The 19,811-nt window shown below is 35.8% G+C and overlaps 1 protein-coding gene across 1 annotated transcript; it reads left to right on the top strand.

Annotated features, from left to right (window-relative positions):
* Positions 1-3,830: 3,830 nt before the first annotated feature.
* Positions 3,831-7,629, top strand: LOC139845434 (probable receptor-like serine/threonine-protein kinase At4g34500). Its single transcript, XM_071835692.1, has 7 exons — positions 3,831-4,506; positions 5,234-5,338; positions 5,575-5,697; positions 5,786-5,956; positions 6,035-6,164; positions 6,352-6,561; positions 7,362-7,629. Exons 1-7 carry the CDS (start codon positions 3,905-3,907, stop codon positions 7,464-7,466), a joined length of 1,446 nt encoding a protein of 481 aa, XP_071691793.1. The 5' UTR covers positions 3,831-3,904; the 3' UTR covers positions 7,467-7,629.
* The last annotated feature ends 12,182 nt before the right edge of the window (positions 7,630-19,811 follow it).

The raw sequence follows: 19,811 nt of genomic DNA, 5'->3' as shown, positions 1-19,811 counted from the left end.
TGGTTACTACTTTAACTCCAAAGATGTAGATCTTTTTACATGTTTAATAGCTTTTTGTTACCAGCTATTGTTTAAGTTGTAATTTTTCTTTAATTTTTGGTCTATTATCCAAGTTTATAATGGATCTAGAGCACCACCATTGTAATGGGTCAAACCATCTTTTTGATGACTTGTTAAACCACTCACATCGGGAGTTTCGTTGGTCCGCCGTTGACCCCACCGTTGAACGGTGCTGATGTTAGCGGCCGTGGTAGGGTCGTGGTTGGGGTGACCGTGCTCGAATATGCTGTGAATATGATGTGTATTGACATGTTGGAAGACGCTGTGGTGGGGCCCAAAAGAGAATAAATCCGTTTGAAATATAGTCGTTGCCTTTTTTTTTTCAAACTTGCAAACTATAACTACAAACCTATTCCATACATTATTTAACACTTCAACTATCAATACGCAAAACACTTTATAAAAAATATATTTGTTAATGGATCGAGATAACGAAAATTATGATGAGGCGTTAGCACTTGCAAGTGCATATAATCCAACGCAAGTACTTGATGTAATTGATTTTTTAGAAGAAGAAGATGAAGCCGAAGGTGAAGTCGTATCGATACCTAGAGCTCCTATAAGACACTTTCCTAGAGATCGAGAAGGAAAAGCTAGACAACTATTCAACGATTATTTTTCCGACATTCATACTTTCCCGCTCGATAGGTTCCGGCGACGCTTTCGTATGAGTAAGTCTTTGTTCATCCGTATATGTCGAGGTATAATCAATTTTAATCTAGAACTTATACCCGATTATATTACTTATTTTAAACAATGACGAGATGTAACCGGTTTATACGGTTTTAACGTTTTCCAAAAATGTACATCCGCTATAAGACAATTAGCGTACGGTGTTGCACCTGATGCTTTTGATGAATACTTACACATGGGTGAATCAACTTCTTCTTTATGTTTGCAAAACTTTTGCAAGAGTGTTTTACACTTATATTCGGCCGAGTACATGGGAAGGCCAAATGCGCATGATGTGCAACATTTAATTTCTAAACATGAAGAAATACATGGTTTTCGGGTATGTTAGGGAGCATCGATTGTATGCATTGGGGTTGGAAAAATTGTCCAGTTGATTGGAAAGGGAAATTTACACGAGGTGATCATGGTTACCCAACAATCATGTTAGAGGCAATTGCCTCGTATGATACATGGATTTGGCATTCCTTTTTTGAGCCGGCTGGTTCAAACAACGACATAAATGTTCTAAATCAACAGATTTATTTAACGAATTGCTAAAAGATATGTCACCTCCATGTAACTACACTGTTAATGGATTGCCTTTTTGTAGAGTTTATTATTTGGCGGATGAGATTTATCCGGAATGGTCAACTCTTGTTAAATCTTTCAAAAATACCAATGATCCAAAAGCAAAGAAATTTAAAAGATTCAAAGAGTCTGCAAGAAAAGATATTGAACGAGCTTTTGATATACTTCAAGTCGATTCGCAATTATTAAAAATCCGGCACGACAATTCTATATAAGCAAAATTCAAATTATTATGTATACTTGTGTGTTGTTACATAATATGATAACCGAAGACAATGGTCGTGCATTTTGTGGTCTCGAAGAAGATTATCCGCCAACGCGTCGTCCTCGACATTTAGACTTCCATGAACGGGTTGCACTACATATGCGAATGGGTAAAGAGCTAAGGGATAAAGGCAGTCATCATTTTCTTCGAGATAGTCTTATTGAACACATATGGAATCTTCCACCAAACCACCGTATTCGCTATGATCCAAGTTCGGGACTTCAAACACTCTCGAACATGTTACTGATCCACCACTAGATGAGGAAGAAGCCGACGAAGAAGATGAAAATGACAAGGTCGAAGAAGAGTATGAAGATGAAGACGAAGACTAGTTTATGATTATTGTATGTTTTTATTTTCTTGTACTTTTAATTAATGTTTAATGCAATGTAATGTTTAACTTTAATGGAATGTTTATTTTTTGAACAACACTTTTATTCAAACCACAAATTCAAACGGTTACATTTTTTGAAATACAACATAATTAAAATAAACTTAAAGACAACCACAATCGCAAACACAAACACAAACACAAACACAAACTGTTACATGATACTTAATCTTCTTGCGATTCAGGAACATCCGACCAGAATTGACCATCACTGTAGTAAGCAGAACTACATGGCAGAGAGTAGTCTTCATAAACCAAATACAGAGAAATTACATTTGAACGCCATGAGAGAGTTTCTTTGATCGAGTCCCAAGCTTTTTCAGTCCGAAGACTCATCGTCGACAATTCGGGAAGACAATCGTCTTCAAAGTACAGAACATCATTGTGTTCGAAGGGTAATTTTTGCTTCAAGAAAGCTAATAAAGTTTCTAACCTGATGTCACGAATGTCGATTTCGGCAAACGTGACCTTTTTTCCACTAGTGTAATTATACACTTTGTACTCTGAATCGAAACCACCACCGTAGTAAACATTGAACGAAGCAATCATGGGGGGAGTAGTCAACATTTTTTTTGTTTAAGTTGTTTGAGTTTGAGTTTGAGAAAGAAGAAGATGAAGAAGTGTGTGTTTAATGAGTTGTGAAGGTGATCAAGCATAGATAAATCGTGTCGGGTTCGGTCCATGCTTGACATCAAAGAAGGGGGATTTAAGGGTCAATTGGGTTTAACTCTCCGGTCCGGAGTACCGTGAATAACCCCCCACCGAGATGAGGATCCCAGTAGGGGTGGTTAAACAGAGACCCACCATCGACGGGTTGTCCGGTTAACGATGGCTCGCGCTGGGTTGCAGGGTTTATGTTCAGAGAACGGTACCTGTATATCAAGAGTATCTAGTGGGATGCTATAAGTCCGGTAGCGCGGGTAGAGAGGCGCTATATAGATAGCGCAGTTAGTCCGTATGTTAGTACCTAAAATAGTATATGTGTAAATCCCTAAAGAATGGATCCCTTTGCCTTGTGATTAGAGTCCGTTATTTATAGCTACAGTGCCGTTTGTTTATTGGAGCCACGTGTTCCATGTTGCTTTCTTGTCTCTACTGCCCGAACGTTTAGGAGAGGGGACCAGGGAACAGTACTGTTGCTCTTTGCTAGCTCTCGGTACTTTTGCAGAGATCGTGGCAAGTACAAGACACGTCATCCTCTTACAGCGTGCTCTAGACGTACTTAGCGCGCATTTACTTGCGCCTGGAGTGCCAGAGCGCAAGAGCTGTGCACACATGGTGCAAGTGTTATGCGCAACACGAGCTAATCGGGTATGCATATCATTAGAAGGGTTGTTTATATAGAGGTGGAAAAAGTAGTCGTTTTTTCAAAAAAAAAAAAAAAAAAAAGGTTCATTTTATAGCCGTTGGCTTTTAAATTTTTTGTTTAAATTTAAAATTATAAATAATCATAATATTAATAATAAATATGAATAATGAAATATTAATTATTGAAAGTGAGGTCAATGTGATGGGTATGATGGATGTTAGTGAATGTGGTTGGGAATATGATCGGAAAAAGCTGGTGACGCTGATGTGGCAGTAGTGTGATTCCATAATATGCGTCATGGATAAGAGTGGTCTTAGCCTCACCTTGATTTAAATATGTATATAAAAAAAGAAAAAAAAGAAAGAAAAACATATTCAAACACTAGTCAAACACCGACTCGAGTAGCACTAAAGTTATTCCTCTCCAGTTAAATACCACAGTGGCATTCTTGTAAATAATTCCAAACTAATACCCACTTCCACTTCCACTACAAGTAATCACTTGACTCTCGCCATGCTTTCACTTTTCTCATTACTATTGTCAGTTTGAATGCTCCCCAGTTTTTTTACACCATTTTCTTTTCAATATATTTTTAATTTAATTTAATCTCGCCGGAATCATGTCACATTCCGGCCATCCCTCCATCGCCGGCGACAACGCTATCTCCTTCTCTTCCAAAAAACTAATCCTAGGTCAAAAAATATACGTCGTTATTGCAATCACAGTAGCTACCATAACCGCAATCCTTTTATTAATCTTCCTCTTCTTCATTCACAAACATAAATCAAAACGACATCTTACAATACACGAAGAAGCTGACTCGAAATGCTTAGATCAGAATCATAAAGTAGCGAAAACGTTAATCAGTATGTTTGAGCTTGATAATGACGATGATGATGACGTGAAAGAAGTTACTAAACCTGTAATCAAAGTGATCGAGACAAAAAAAAGTGATGATAATAATTCGGGAAGTAACGTATCCGGTTCGGGCACAGGTTCGGGTTCGGGTACGAGTGGTAGTGTTGACACGTCATCAAGTATGTCTGTTGAGAATATGAGTAATTTAGGGTGGGGCCGATGGTTTAATTTGAAAGAGTTAGAGACAGCGACTGATGGTTTTGCGACGGATAATGTGATCGGAGAAGGCGGTTACGGTGTTGTGTATAAAGGAGTGTTACACGATGGTTTGTCGGTGGCTATCAAGAGTCTTCTAGATAATAGGTGAGTTTATTTTAATTTAAAAATATATTTATTTATTATTACGTGTTTTGGAAGAAGAAGAAGAAGAAGTGTAGTGATTCTGTTTTATTTGAATTTCTAGATCTAATTTTGAATATATATTTGTTAATTAATGTAATAAGCTTATACGGAGTATATAATTAAGGTGACAGAAAAGTAAATGGTTACTTTATTAGTACTACTCTTTGTTTCAAGATAAAAAGTGGTTTAATCGATACATCTTTAATACTTCCCCTCGTGTTACTTTTGACTTGTAGGCAGTTTAAGAAGTTTAGTACTGTGTTAGCATTTGAATTAGGAAATAAGATTAAGATTAAGATTATTAATTGGTTTCCGTGACTGATGACATGCCTCGTGAACAACAAAATGTCAGATTAGAATCCCTGATCTCTTGGAGATTTTAAATATTTCAAGTACTTTGAATTTTGTCTGCATTTTAGGAGAGAAGTCAACTACAGTAACACAATAGATTTATTCTATATTTTTAAGTTATATACAGTAGTATTATATTATGAATTGAGAAATTGAGATTCAATAATCCTGTTCGTAATAAGTTGTAGGAATGTTTATGCATTTACATTGGTGTACTTACTTTGTTTCATAAGAACTGTTAGTATTGATTACGTAGTAATATATTTAGGACTTGACAGAATGTAATTTTTATGTCATGAACAAACTTAATATTAGAGACTTGAATTTGAATTTACAGGGGACAGGCAGAGAAGGAATTCAAGGTGGAGGTTGAAGCCATTGGCAAAGTAAGGCATAAGAACCTCGTTGGTTTAATTGGATTTTGCGCAGAAGGTGCTAAGAGGTACTCTACTTCTTAATTATTTTGAATTTTTGTTACCTTATAAATCTATTCCTATGTACATAATATTTGTTCGGTTCAATTTCACTTTGACATTGTAAAACCAGAAAACAGAGCCATATTTGTTGGCGGAATAAGTGAATAATTGAGCTATACTAAAAGCTTATAATCACATATTTCATGCTTTTAATGCAGCCTTTTAAATTTTATGTTTGTTGTGTGTGCCTCAACTTATACAGGATGCTTGTGTACGAGTTCGTTGACAATGGTAATTTAGAGCAATGGTTGCATGGAGACGTAGGATCAACTAGCACTTTAACTTGGGACATACGCATGAAGATCGCAGTTGGGACTGCAAAAGGGTATGACCATGATTGATAATTAACTAACAATATACACTTGTGCCCAGTAAATTAAAAGTATACTAACAATTATGTGGGTTTTGCTTAGATTGGCATATCTACACGAAGGATTGGAACCAAAAGTTGTTCACCGAGATGTTAAATCAAGCAATATTCTCCTAGACAAAAAATGGAACGCCAAAGTAGCTGATTTTGGACTTGCCAAGTTACTAGAATCCGAGAAAAGCTACGTGACTACACGAGTAATGGGAACATTTGGGTTAGTTTATTTGCCTCTTTCGTTTAAGTTAATTTTTGGCCCCATAACGAAATACTTACCGGCAATGATCTGCTGCAGATATGTGTCACCTGACTATGCAAGTACAGGGATGCTTAACGAGGGAAGTGACGTATATAGCTTCGGAGTTTTGCTCATGGAATTAATAACGGGAAGGAGTCCAATTGATTATTCCCGACCCCCTGGAGAGGTACATTTTTATTTTTCCCGTTTGCCCCATTTGCCCCATTTGACCTGTTTAAGTTTTAGGAAATTTTCTGCATTTGCCTTGTCTTACCATTATCAGTGAAGTGCAACCTGATTTGACAATAGTGTAATTTTTCTAGACATTATCATACTAGTTTGATAATTTTTTGTATGTGCTGGTTATATTTTAGATGAACCTGGTTGACTGGTTTAAAGGAATGGTGGCAAGTCGTAGGGGAGAGGAATTGCTAGATCCAAAAATCAGTTTACGACCTTCTCCAAGAACTCTAAAACGAGCATTATTGGTGTGCCTTCGATGTATAGATATGGATGCAACTAAGCGTCCAAAGATGGGACAAGTTATACACATGCTAGAAGCCGATGAGTTTCCTTTCCGTGGAGTAAGTATTTCATTTTCTGTATTAATATTTCATTGCGGTCACACACCATGATGTTGATTCAAATTTAGCTAAGATTTATCTGTTTTGAGTTTCTTGCCTTGGTTCTGATACAATTATGATTCACTCGAGTCTTATTAGGTTCACATGTCTTTTCGAGTGTGTAAATTCTCCAAGTGCCCGGTTAAAAATGGTCTTATTTTAGTTTTGTGATATACATATAATAAATATAACTCTAGGCCTCTAGGGTACTATCTGTAGATATAGACGTAGTCATACCCTTCAATTCATGTACTTCTCGACGTATTATGGTCAAAATGCAAAATTGTACTATGTTCTTAACATTGTTTGAGCTGAGTTAAGTTTCTTTGTTAAAAGGTGAGTCGAATCAGATTATATCCAAAGGTACAATGGGACAGTTGGGCAACAGTTCATGACAAGTAATCTTTTGTTCAAACTTTGGTAAATGGAGCCAAGTTGACTTGACCCGAAATACTTCTTGTCCATCACTCCATTGTATTCGATAGTTAATGTGTCAAATATGATTTTAATAACTTTAGTAACAACCAGATGTGTGGTATAAAATAATGTAGGAATTTTAATGCATTAGAAATGCATTTCGGGTCAAGTTTGTCACCTTAATGTAGTAAGTATGACCCATATCATCACATTCATTAAGCAAATGGGTCAAGATTGTCACCTTTAATTTTACTTTTCTACTGTCATAATACATATTGTATGCCTACAAATTTGCATTTTTTTAACGTTTCCTGACAGTGGGTTCGCCTTATCATAACTTTCAGGAATCTCGACCAACTAGGGGCGCAGCTATACCACCACGTCCAGATGCACCTACTGCCACTAAAATTCCTTTTCCAATTCCAACTGTCGGTGATAAACAAAGATAAAGTCGGAGATGAATACTTGATTCTTCGTCTAGTTGAATACTTCACTCAGCATAGGAGGTATACTAGTTACCAGATTATCTATTTATAGAATTTAGCATCAATTTTATGCATTTACGAAAAATCTTTTTTCGAGATGAATTGTTTTTAGTTCTTTTTTACTATTAAACTGTGTGATGACCGGGAAATTTATGACCAAATTTAAACTTAATCTTTAACATTTCCGACACGATAAGTAAAGTCTATGAAGTTGAATCTCAAAATTTTTGAACTACTTTTATATATTTAAATACCCTTCGGTTGTTTTCGACATTTCGCGAACAATTATATGTAAATAGATACATATATACTGTAACTTGAAAAGTTAACAATGTATTAATTGTTTGATATCGTACATTAAACTTATTGGTTTATATATCTAATTGAAAATATATGATTTCAAGTTATTTATTAAACGATATTAACATTCGATTATTGATTCGATTAATATTTAGATAAGTTAACTAAAACGTTTAAGACGAACCAGTAAAACACTAATTTGCTACAGTATTTTCAAATTGCTACAGTACCCAAAATGCTACAGTGTTTTCGAAAATCACTATTTGCTACAGTGAATTGCTACAGTAAACACTATTTTAAAATGTATTTTAACAAATATCGAGACGATGATTTATAGAAGTAAATGACCAAAACACTCAAATGTATAAGTTATATTTCGAGTGATATAGTTTATGGATAATTTAAGGCTATATTTTGACAAAGGTATGTGACACGAAACGTAAAATGCAAGTTTTCTAAATGTACGAAAGGACATTCGAAAAACCGGAACCGGGACATAAGTCAAGTGATGACGTACGACTTATCGGAACAAAAATTACAAGTCAACTATGCATGTGAATTTAATATAATATATAATTAATTATATAAATTAAATATATTATATATATTATATTAATATAAAATCATGTCGACAAGCTAATTGACAAAAAGTTCTGAGCTGGAAATCTTAGCCATGCGATCGCATGGCTATCCAGTACAAACCCCATGCGATCGCATGGGGTGTAAAAATGGGTCAGGGGCTATAAATTCTCGAGTTTTGGCCAGTTAATCACACACACACATACACAAATATACATATTACTCCGTATTTATTTTATTTATTATTATTATTATTATTATTATTATTATTATTATTATTATTATTATTAATAAGATTATTATTAATCTTATTATTTTTATTATTAGTATTATTATTTTTGCGATACAAAAATAATAATGTACATAAAATATTACGATGGAGTGCTGTCCAAGTAATTTTCAAAACAAGTTTCCGAGCGAGCTAGAGCTAAGGAAAATATGGGTTATTGCCAAGGAAATTATGGGTAATGTTCGAGGGTATTTTTGTGAATCAAACCTCGTGTTTATCATCTCCGATGCGTCTACGTGCTTTCCTACAATATTGTATATTGTATATCAATATTAAACAGTGAGTTCATTTGATCCCTTTTTATTTACATTTTTGTGCTGAGAATACATGCACTTTATTTTTAAACGCAATGGATACATGTACATACTAAATTCTACACCGAGTTTGAACCAAAAATCCCTTAGCTTTGGTAACTAGTAACTGCCGGTTATAAGAACTGGTGGGCGCGAGTAGTAGTATATGGATCCATAGGGGCTTGATATCCCTGTCCGAGCTAGAGCGTTAGCCTTTTAACGGACGTATGCTATTTGAGAAGCGTACACGTTGGTTTGCGTGTATTATTAAGATGATTATACAAAGGGTACAAATTATATAAACGTTAAAGTTTAGTTACCAGGGTGCTCAATTTTGTAGAACCGATTGATAAACGTTTCGGATGAAACAACTGAAATCTTGTGATCCACCTTTTATGTAAAACCTATTGATAAACGTTTTGAATAAAACAACTGAACTTTTGTAATCCACATTGATATACGGATTATGTGTAATATTAAAACTATGAACTCACCAACCTTTGTGTTGACACTTGAAGCATGTTTATTCTCAGGTTTCTAGAAGTCTTCCGCTGTTTGCTTATACGTGATACAAGATATGTGCTTGGAGTCATACATGCTATATACAAGAAACTTGCATTCACCAAACCATTACCATGTATCTTATTTTGACTGTATTGTCAACAGATGTATTATTGTAAACCATTTAAATGGTGATTGTCTATACGTAGGAATCATCAGATGTTAAAAACCTGAATTTATATATTCATTTATGAAATACCTTTTCAAACGAATGCAATGTTACAAAATGTATCACATAGAGGTCAAATACCTCGCAATGAAATCAATGAATGACGTGTTCGTCCATATGAATTTGGAGCGATCATCACAAACTGGGATGCCAATGCAATAAGTATTCAGATGTAAATATGATTAGTTAAACTGTTTTTGGTTTCTTTTATATCTTTTGTTCTGGAACATGAGTGTATTTTTATCTAAGGTGGTCTGAGATTTTACTTACAGATGGATGAATGTTCCTTACCAGTAGACCTGGCAAGCAAGACCAAAAACATAGAAAATGGGTCCATTGAGTTTACTTGAAGACCCAAATGGGTCCAAGCACATAATATCAAAAATTTCTCCAAGACCCAAATGGGTCCAATCACATAATAGAAAATTACTTAAGGACCCAAATGGGTCCAAATGGGTCCAAATGGGTTTACTTCAAAAGATTCGATTTCAGAGCGCGATTTTGAGGTGCGTTATACGACGAAGCGCGTTTTCGACGAGCGTCATTTGACGCGAGTTTTCGACGCCCGGTTTCGAGCTGCTTTTTGGACCCGCTTTTTGGACCCGCTGTAGTGACCCGAACTTTTTCATGTTTATATATATTAATTGAGATTGATATTTACATGATTAAATGTTTCCAACATGTTAAGCAATCAAACTTGTTAAGACTTGATTAATTGAAATATGTTTCATATAGACAATTGACCACCCAAGTTGACCGGTGATTCACGAACGTTAAAACTTGTAAAAACTATATGATGACATATATATAGATATATATATATAGTTAACATGATACTATGATAAGTAAACATATCATTAAGTATATTAACAATGAACTACATATGTAAAAACAAGACTACTAACTTAATGATTTTTAAACGAGACATATATGTAACGATTATCGTTGTAAAGACATTTAATGTATATATATCATATTAAGAGATATTCATACATGATAATATCATGATAATATAATAATTTAAAATCTCATTTGATATTATAAACATTGGGTTAACAACATTTAACAAGATCGTTAACCTAAAGGTTTCAAAACAACACTTACATGTAACGACTAACGATGACTTAACGACTCAGTTAAAATGTATATACATGTAGTGTTTTAATATGTATTTATACACTTTTGAAAGACTTCAATACACTTATCAAAATACTTCTACTTAACAAAAATGCTTACAATTACATCCTCGTTCAGTTTCATCAACAATTCTACTCGTATGCACCCGTATTCGTACTCGTACAATACACAGATTTTAGATGTATGTACTATTGGTATATACACTCCAATGATCAGCTCTTAGCAGCCCATGTGAGTCACCTAACACATGTGGGAACCATCATTTGGCAACTAGCATGAAATATCTCATAAAATTACAAAAATATGAGTAATCATTCATGACTTATTTACATGAAAACAAAATTACATATCCTTTATATCTAATCCATACACCAACGACCAAAAACACCTACAAACACTTTCATTCTTCAATTTTCTTCATCTAATTGATCTCTCTCAAGTTCTATCTTCAAGTTCTAAGTGTTCTTCATAAATTCCAAAAGTTCTAGTTTCATAAAATCAAGAATACTTTCAAGTTTGCTAGCTCACTTCCAATCTTGTAAGGTGATCATCCAACCTCAAGAAATCTTTGTTTCTTACAGTAGGTTATCATTCTAATACAAGGTAATAATCATATTCAAACTTTGGTTCAATTTCTATAACTATAACAATCTTATTTCAAGTGATGATCTTACTTGAACTTGTTTTCGTGTCATGATTCTGCTTCAAGAACTTCGAGCCATCCAAGGATCCATTGAAGCTAGATCCATTTTTCTCTTTTCCAGTAGGTTTATCCAAGGAACTTAAGGTAGTAATGATGTTCATAACATCATTCGATTCATACATATAAAGCTATCTTATTCGAAGGTTTAAACTTGTAATCACTAGAACATAGTTTAGTTCATTCTAAACTTGTTCGCAAACAAAAGTTAATCCTTCTAACTTGACTTTTAAAATCAACTAAACACATGTTCTATATCAATATGATATGCTAACTTAATGATTTAAAACCTGGAAACACGAAAAACACCGTAAAACCGGATTTACGCCGTCGTAGTAACACCGCGGGCTGTTTTGGGTTAGTTAATTAAAAACTATGATAAACTTTGATTTAAAAGTTGTTATTCTGAGAAAATGATTTTTATTATGAACATGAAACTATATCCAAAAATTATGGTTAAACTCAAAGTGGAAGTATGTTTTCTAAAATAGTCATCTAGACGTCGTTCTTTCGACTGAAATGACTACCTTTACAAAAACGACTTGTAACTTATTTTTCCGACTATAAACCTATACTTTTCTGTTTAGATTCATAAAATAGAGTTCAATATGAAACCATAGCAATTTGATTCACTCAAAACGGATTTAAAATGAAGAAGTTATGGGTAAAACAAGATTGGATAATTTTTCTCATTTTAGCTACGTGAAAATTGGTAACAAATCTATTCCAACCATAACTTAATCAACTTGTATTGTATATTATGTAATCTTGAGATACCATAGACACGTATACAATGTTTCGACCTATCATGTCGACACATCTATATATATTTCGGAACAACCATAGACACTCTATATGTGAATGTTGGAGTTAGCTATACAGGGTTGAGGTTGATTCCAAAATATATATAGTTTGAGTTGTGATCAATACTGAGATACGTATACACTGGGTCGTGGATTGATTCAAGATAATATTTATCGATTTATTTCTGTACATCTAACTGTGGACAACTAGTTGTAGGTTACTAACGAGGACAGCTGACTTAATAAACTTAAAACATCAAAATATATTAAAAGTGTTGTAAATATATTTTGAACATACTTTGATATATATGTATATATTGTTATAGGTTCGTGAATCAACCAGTGGCCAAGTCTTACTTCCCGACGAAGTAAAAATCTGTGAAAGTGAGTTATAGTCCCACTTTTAAAATCTAATATTTTTGGGATGAGAATACATGCAGGTTTTATAAATGATTTACAAAATAGACACAAGTACGTGAAACTACATTCTATGGTTGAATTATCGAAATTGAATATGCCCCTTTTTATTAAGTCTGGTAATCTAAGAATTAGGGAACAGACACCCTAATTGACGCGAATCCTAAAGATAGATCTATTGGGCCTAACAAACCCCATCCAAAGTACCGGATGCTTTAGTACTTCGAAATTTATATCATATCCGAAGGGTGTCCCGGAATGATGGGGATATTCTTATATATGCATCTTGTTAATGTCGGTTACCAGGTGTTCACCATATGAATGATTTTTATCTCTATGTATGGGATGTGTATTGAAATATGAAATCTTGTGGTCTATTGTTACGATTTGATATATATAGGTTAAACCTATAACTCACCAACATTTTTGTTGACGTTTAAAGCATGTTTATTCTCAGGTGAATATTAAGAGCTTCCGCTGTTGCATACTAAAATAAGGACAAGATTTGGAGTCCATGTTTGTATGATATTGTGTAAAAACTGCATTCAAGAAACTGATTTCGATGTAACATATTTGTATTGTAAACCATTATGTAATGGTCGTGTGTAAACAGGATATTTTAGATTATCATTATTTGATAATCTACGTAAAGCTTTTTAAACCTTTATTTATGAAATAAAGGTTATGGTTTGTTTTAAAAATGAATGCAGTCTTTGAAAAACGTCTCATATAGAGGTCAAAACCTCGCAACGAAATCAATTAATATGGAACGTTTTTAATCAATAAGAACGGGACATTTCAGTTGGTATCCGAGCGTTGGTCTTAGAGAACCAGAATTTTGCATTAGTGTGTCTTATCGAGTTTGTTAGGATGCATTAGTGAGTCTGGACTTCGACCGTGTTTACTTGAAAAATGATTGCTTAACATTTTTGTTGGAAACTATATATTTTTAACATATGAATATTATGTGATATATTAATCTCTTAACGTGTTTGATATTATGTGATAGATGTCTACCTCTAGAACAAGTCCCATTGACTCAACTAATAATAATGAAGAGTCAAATGTAAATTGGAATGATTCGTGGACTGATTCACAAGTTTCCGAAGAGGAACCGGAAGAGGAGTCGGAACTGGAAGAAGAATCGGAACCGGAAGAAGAATCGGAACCGGAAGAAGAAATAGAACCGGTGGGGGAAATAATAAAACGGTTAAGTAAAAGAGAATCCTCAACCAACCGACCAAGGTTAATTATGGTCAATGGTGTTTCCGCCAAGGAAGCAAAATATTGGGAGGATTACCAATTCTCCGATGAATCGGATTCCGACGAGAATTCCGATGATGTTATAGAAATTACCCCAACTGAATTTAAAAAGGCAGAAGAAAATAATAAGGGAAAGGGCATAAAAATAGAGAAATCTAATTCCAACCCCGATGAACTTTATATGTATCGTCAACCCCCGAAGTCCTTAAGTTGTAACAATGACCCGGGAACCTCTAAACCACCAGGTTTTTCTAAACCAATGTGGACAACGACGGCTCGTATTAGGGGAACATCATATATCCCTAGAAACTTGGCAAAACGAACCAAAACCGAAGAAGAAGAAACGAGCGAGTCGGAATAAGATAGTTGTATTCGTGTGGTGTAATATATGTAATATAGTGTTCTTATGCTTTATGATATATGTAAAAATTGCTTGTATTAATAAGTATTTTTTTATGAATCTAACTCTTGTCTATTTTACAGTTTAAAAACACAAAATGGATAGACAACCCAATATTTTAAGAGACCTACCCGGAGACATGATTGATGAAATCTTGTCTAGAGTCGGCCAGAATTCCTCGGCACAACTATTTAAGGCGAGATCAGTTTGTAAGACATTCGAAGAACGTTCCAAGAATGTCTTGGTTTATAAGAGACTTTCGTTTGAAAGATGGGGGATATCACATTGGGAAACCCATAAGTTACGATGTGTTTACTTTGACGCATATATTGCGGGGAACCCAAATGCTATTTTACGCAACGGGTTAAGAAATTATTTTGACTCAATATATCCGAATATTGGACTTCGTGATTTAGAAAAAGCGGCTAACATGCAACATAAAGAAGCATGTTATGCTTACGGATTAGTAATGTTCGCTTCTCACCAAAGTGAGAACAAGAACATCGGGCTACAACTATTAAACAAAACGTTTCCACAAGTGACGGAGTCGGTAATTGGGGTAAGAAATGAGGTTTTTAGATTATTACGGGACTGTTGGACATTACGTAACCCTCGTCCCTTTGACGACGTTACAACACGCTGTCTTATCAACGGCCATAACGGTTATGTTCCACAAGACCAAGGATGGGAAGTAATCCTAGTAAAACCAGAATGCATGACTTGTTTCTGGACGTATGAATTACGTGTCTTTATTGCCTTTGCTGAACGACTTGTGTACTAGCTAGAATTATCTTCACAACCATCTTGTATCAAATTTATTGTGTGCTATATTTCATGCTTTATGTAAAATAAGCGGTATTGTAAGTTTGTAAAATATTGTATAAAAGTTTGAACGCGAAATATTATTATAATCAGTTTTTCATATAGAATTGTAGTAGTTGAATTGTATATTAGCTACTAAGTATGAACTTAACGGGTAGGTACTACCCGAATTTAAACTTATAAAACGCTAATATGAAGAAAAAGCTTTTATAAATGAGTTCATATTATGCTACGAAATACTATTAACTACTCTTAATATTCTGTATGATTAACTTGTTCCATTTAACTATTTTGAAGGAAATGGCACCGACTACTCGACACACCGTGAATATGAATGAAGAGGAATTCCGTACTTTTCTAGCTTCAAACATAGCCGCAGTACAGGCTGCGCTACATACCAACAATAACCTTGGATCTAGCAGTACAGGAAATCGTGTAGGATGCACCTACAAAGAATTCACTGCCTGCAAACCTTTGGAATTTGATGGAACCGAAGGACCGATCGGATTGAAACGGTGGACCGAGAAGGTCGAATCGGTGTTTGCCATAAGTAAGTGTACTGAAGAGGACAAAGTAAAGTACGCTACGCATACCTTCACAGGTTCTGCGTTAACATGGTGGAATACCTATCTAGAGCAAGTGGGACAAGACGATGCGTACGCACTACCGTGGTCAGCATTCAAGCACTTGATGAACGAGAAGTATCGTCCCAGAACCGAGGTCAATAAGCTCAAGACAGAACTTAGAGGGTTACGAACCCAAGGATTTGATATTACCACGTACGAAAGACGATTCACAGAATTGTGCCTATTGTGTCCGGGAGCATTCGAAGATGAGGAAGAGAAGATCGACACGTTTGTGAAAGGATTACCGGAAAGAATCCAAGAAGATATAAGTTCACACGAGCCCGCCTCCATACAACAGGCATGCAGAATGGCTCACAAACTCGTGAACCAAATTGAAGAAAGAATTAAAGAACAGACTGCTGAAGAGGCCAATGTGAAGCAAGTCAAAAGAAACTGGGAGGAAAACGGTGATAAGAATCACCAATACAATAACAACAGCAATTACAACAATAATCGCAACAATTATCCCAACAATCGCAACATCAATCGCAACTACAACAAACGGCCCAACAACAACAACAACAGCAACTACAACAATCATCCCAACAACAATAATAACCGCAACAACAACAACAATCAGAAGCAGCTATGCCAAAGGTGTGAAAAGAATCACTCGGGGTTCTGCACCAAATTTTGCAACAAGTGTAAAAGAAATGGTCATAGCGCGGCGAAGTGTGAGGTCTACGGACCAGGGGTTAATAGAACGAAAGGAACAAATGGTGTCGGAACGAGTAATGGCGGAGCAAGTAGTGTCGGAGCAAGTTATGCCAATGTAGTTTGTTATAAATGTGGAAAACCGGGCCACATTATTAGAAATTGCCCGAACCAGGAGAACACGAATGGACAAGGCCGTGGAAGAGTTTTCAATATTAATGCGGCAGAGGCACAGGAAGACCCGGAGCTTGTTACGGGTACGTTTCTTATTGACAATAAATCTGCTTACGTTTTATTTGATTCGGGTGCGGATAGAAGCTATATGAGTAGAGATTTTTGTGCTAAATTAAGTTGTCCATTGACGCCTTTGGATAGTAAATTTTTACTCGAATTAGCAAATGGTAAATTAATTTCAGCAGATAATATATGTCGGAATCGAGAAATTAAACTGGTTAGCGAAACATTTAAGATTGATTTGATACCAGTAGAGTTAGGGAGTTTTGATGTGATAATCGGTATGGACTGGTTGAAAGAAGTGAAAGCGGAGATCGTTTGTTACAAAAATGCAATTCGCATTATACGAGAAAAAGGAAAACCCTTAATGGTGTACGGAGAAAAGGGCAACACGAAGCTACATCTTATTAGTAATTTGAAGGCACAAAAACTAATAAGAAAAGGTTGCTATGCTGTTCTAGCACACGTCGAGAAAGTACAAACTGAAGAAAAGAGCATCAATGATGTTCCCGTCGCAAAAGAATTTCCTGATGTATTTCCGAAAGAATTACCGGGATTACCCCCACATCGATCCGTTGAATTTCAAATAGATCTTGTACCAGGAGCTGCACCAATAGCTCGTGCTCCTTACAGACTCGCACCCAGCGAGATGAAAGAACTACAAAGCCAATTACAAGAACTTTTAGAGCGTGGTTTCATTCGACCAAGCACATCACCGTGGGGAGCTCCTGTTTTGTTTGTCAAGAAGAAAGATGGTACATTCAGGTTGTGTATCGACTACCGAGAGTTGAACAAACTTACCATCAAGAACCGCTACCCACTACCGAGAATCGATGACTTATTTGATCAACTACAAGGCTCGTCTGTTTATTCAAAGATTGACTTACGTTCAAGGTATCATCAAATGCGGGTGAAAGAAGATGATATTCCAAAGACTGCTTTCAGAACACGTTACGGTCATTACGAGTTTATGGTCATGCCATTTGGTTTAACTAATGCACCAGCTGTGTTCATGGACCTTATGAACCGAGTGTGTGGACCATACCTTGACAAGTTTGTCATTGTTTTCATTGATGACATACTTATTTACTCAAAGAATGACCAAGAACACGGTGAACATTTGAGAAAGGTGTTAGAAGTATTGAGGAAGGAAGAATTGTACGCTAAGTTTTCAAAGTGTGCATTTTGGTTGGAAGAAGTTCAATTCCTCGGTCACGTAGTAAACAAAGAAGGTATTAAGGTGGATCCGGCAAAGATAGAAACTGTTGAAAAGTGGGAAACCCCGAAAACTCCGAAACACATACGCCAGTTTTTAGGACTAGCTGGTTACTACAGAAGGTTCATCCAAGACTTTTCTAGAATAGCAAAACCCTTGACTGCATTAACGCATAAAGGGAAGAAATTTGAATGGAATGATGAACAAGAGAAAGCGTTTCAGTTATTGAAGAAAAAGCTAACTACGGCACCTATATTGTCATTGCCTGAAGGGAATGATGATTTTGTGATTTATTGTGATGCATCAAAGCAAGGTCTCGGTTGTGTATTAATGAAACGAACGAAGGTGATTGCTTATGCGTCTAGACAATTGAAGATTCACGAACAAAATTATACGACGCATGATTTGGAATTAGGCGCGGTTGTTTTTGCATTAAATACTTGGAGGCACTACTTATATGGGGTCAAAAGTATTATATATACCGACCACAAAAGTCTTCAACACATATTTAATCAGAAACAACTGAATATGAGGCAGCGTAGGTGGATTGAATTATTGAATGATTACGACTTTGAGATTCGTTACCACCCGGGGAAGGCAAATGTGGTAGCCGATGCCTTGAGCAGGAAGGACAGAGAACCTATTCGAGTAAAATCTATGAATATAATGATTCATAATAACATTACTACTCAAATAAAGGAGGCGCAACAAGGAGTTTTAAAAGAGGGAAATTTAAAGGATGAAATACCCAAAGGATCGGAGAAGCATCTTAATATTCGGGAAGACGGAACCCGGTATAGGGCTGAAAGGATTTGGGTACCAAAATTTGGAGATATGAGAGAAATGGTACTTAGAGAAGCTCATAAAACCAGATACTCAATACGTCCTGGAACGGAGAAGATGTACAAGGATCTCAAGAAACATTTTTGGTGGCCGGGTATGAAAGCCGATGTTGCTAAATACGTAGGAGAATGTTTGACGTGTTCTAAGGTCAAAGCTGAGCATCAGAAACCATCAGGTCTACTTCAACAACCCGAAATCCCGGAATGGAAATGGGAAAACATTACCATGGATTTCATCACTAAATTGCCAAAGACTGCAAGTGGTTTTGATACTATTTGGGTAATAGTTGACCGTCTCACCAAATCAGCACACTTCTTGCCAATAAGAGAAGATGACAAGATGGAGAAGTTAGCACGACTGTATTTGAAGGAAGTCATCTCCAGACATAGAATACCAATCTCTATTATCTCTGATAGGGATGGCAGATTTATTTCAAGATTCTGGCAGACATTACAGCAAGCATTAGGAACTCGTCTAGACATGAGTACTGCCTATCATCCACAAACTGATGGGCAGAGCGAAAGGACGATACAAACGCTTGAAGACATGCTACGAGCATGTGTTATTGATTTCGGAAACAGTTGGGATCGACATCTACCGTTAGCAGAATTTTCCTACAACAACAGCTACCATTCAAGCATTGAGATGGCGCCGTTTGAAGCACTTTATGGTAGAAAGTGCAGGTCTCTGATTTGTTGGAGTGAAGTGGGGGATAGACAGATTACGGGTCCGGAGATTATACAAGAAACTACCGAGAAGATCATCCAAATTCAACAACGGTTGAAAACCGCCCAAAGTCGACAAAAGAGCTACGCTGACATTAAAAGAAAAGATATAGAATTTGAAATTGGAGAGATGGTCATGCTTAAAGTTGCACCTTGGAAAGGCGTTGTTCGATTTGGTAAACGAGGGAAATTAAATCCAAGGTATATTGGACCATTCAAGATTATTGATCGTATCGGACCAGTAGCTTACCGACTAGAGTTACCTCAACAACTCGCGG

This window comes from Rutidosis leptorrhynchoides, chromosome 4 (assembly GCF_046630445.1).
Source record: "Rutidosis leptorrhynchoides isolate AG116_Rl617_1_P2 chromosome 4, CSIRO_AGI_Rlap_v1, whole genome shotgun sequence".
NCBI classification, from domain to species: Eukaryota; Viridiplantae; Streptophyta; class Magnoliopsida; order Asterales; family Asteraceae; genus Rutidosis; species Rutidosis leptorrhynchoides.
This window is presented reverse-complemented; position numbering and strand designations above follow the sequence as displayed.

What these genes read in the sequence shown, in the direction of transcription:
- LOC139845434 (XM_071835692.1), top strand. Translation starts at nt 3,905, where the DNA reads ATGTCACATTCCGGCCATCCCTCCATCGCCGGCGACAACGCTATCTCC. An exon ending in AAGAGTCTTCTAGATAATAG is followed by an intron (nt 4,507 to 5,233) that starts GTGAGTTTATTT and finishes TTGAATTTACAG; the next exon opens with GGGACAGGCAGAGAAGGAAT. An exon ending in TGCGCAGAAGGTGCTAAGAG is followed by an intron (nt 5,339 to 5,574) that starts GTACTCTACTTC and finishes CAACTTATACAG; the next exon opens with GATGCTTGTGTACGAGTTCG.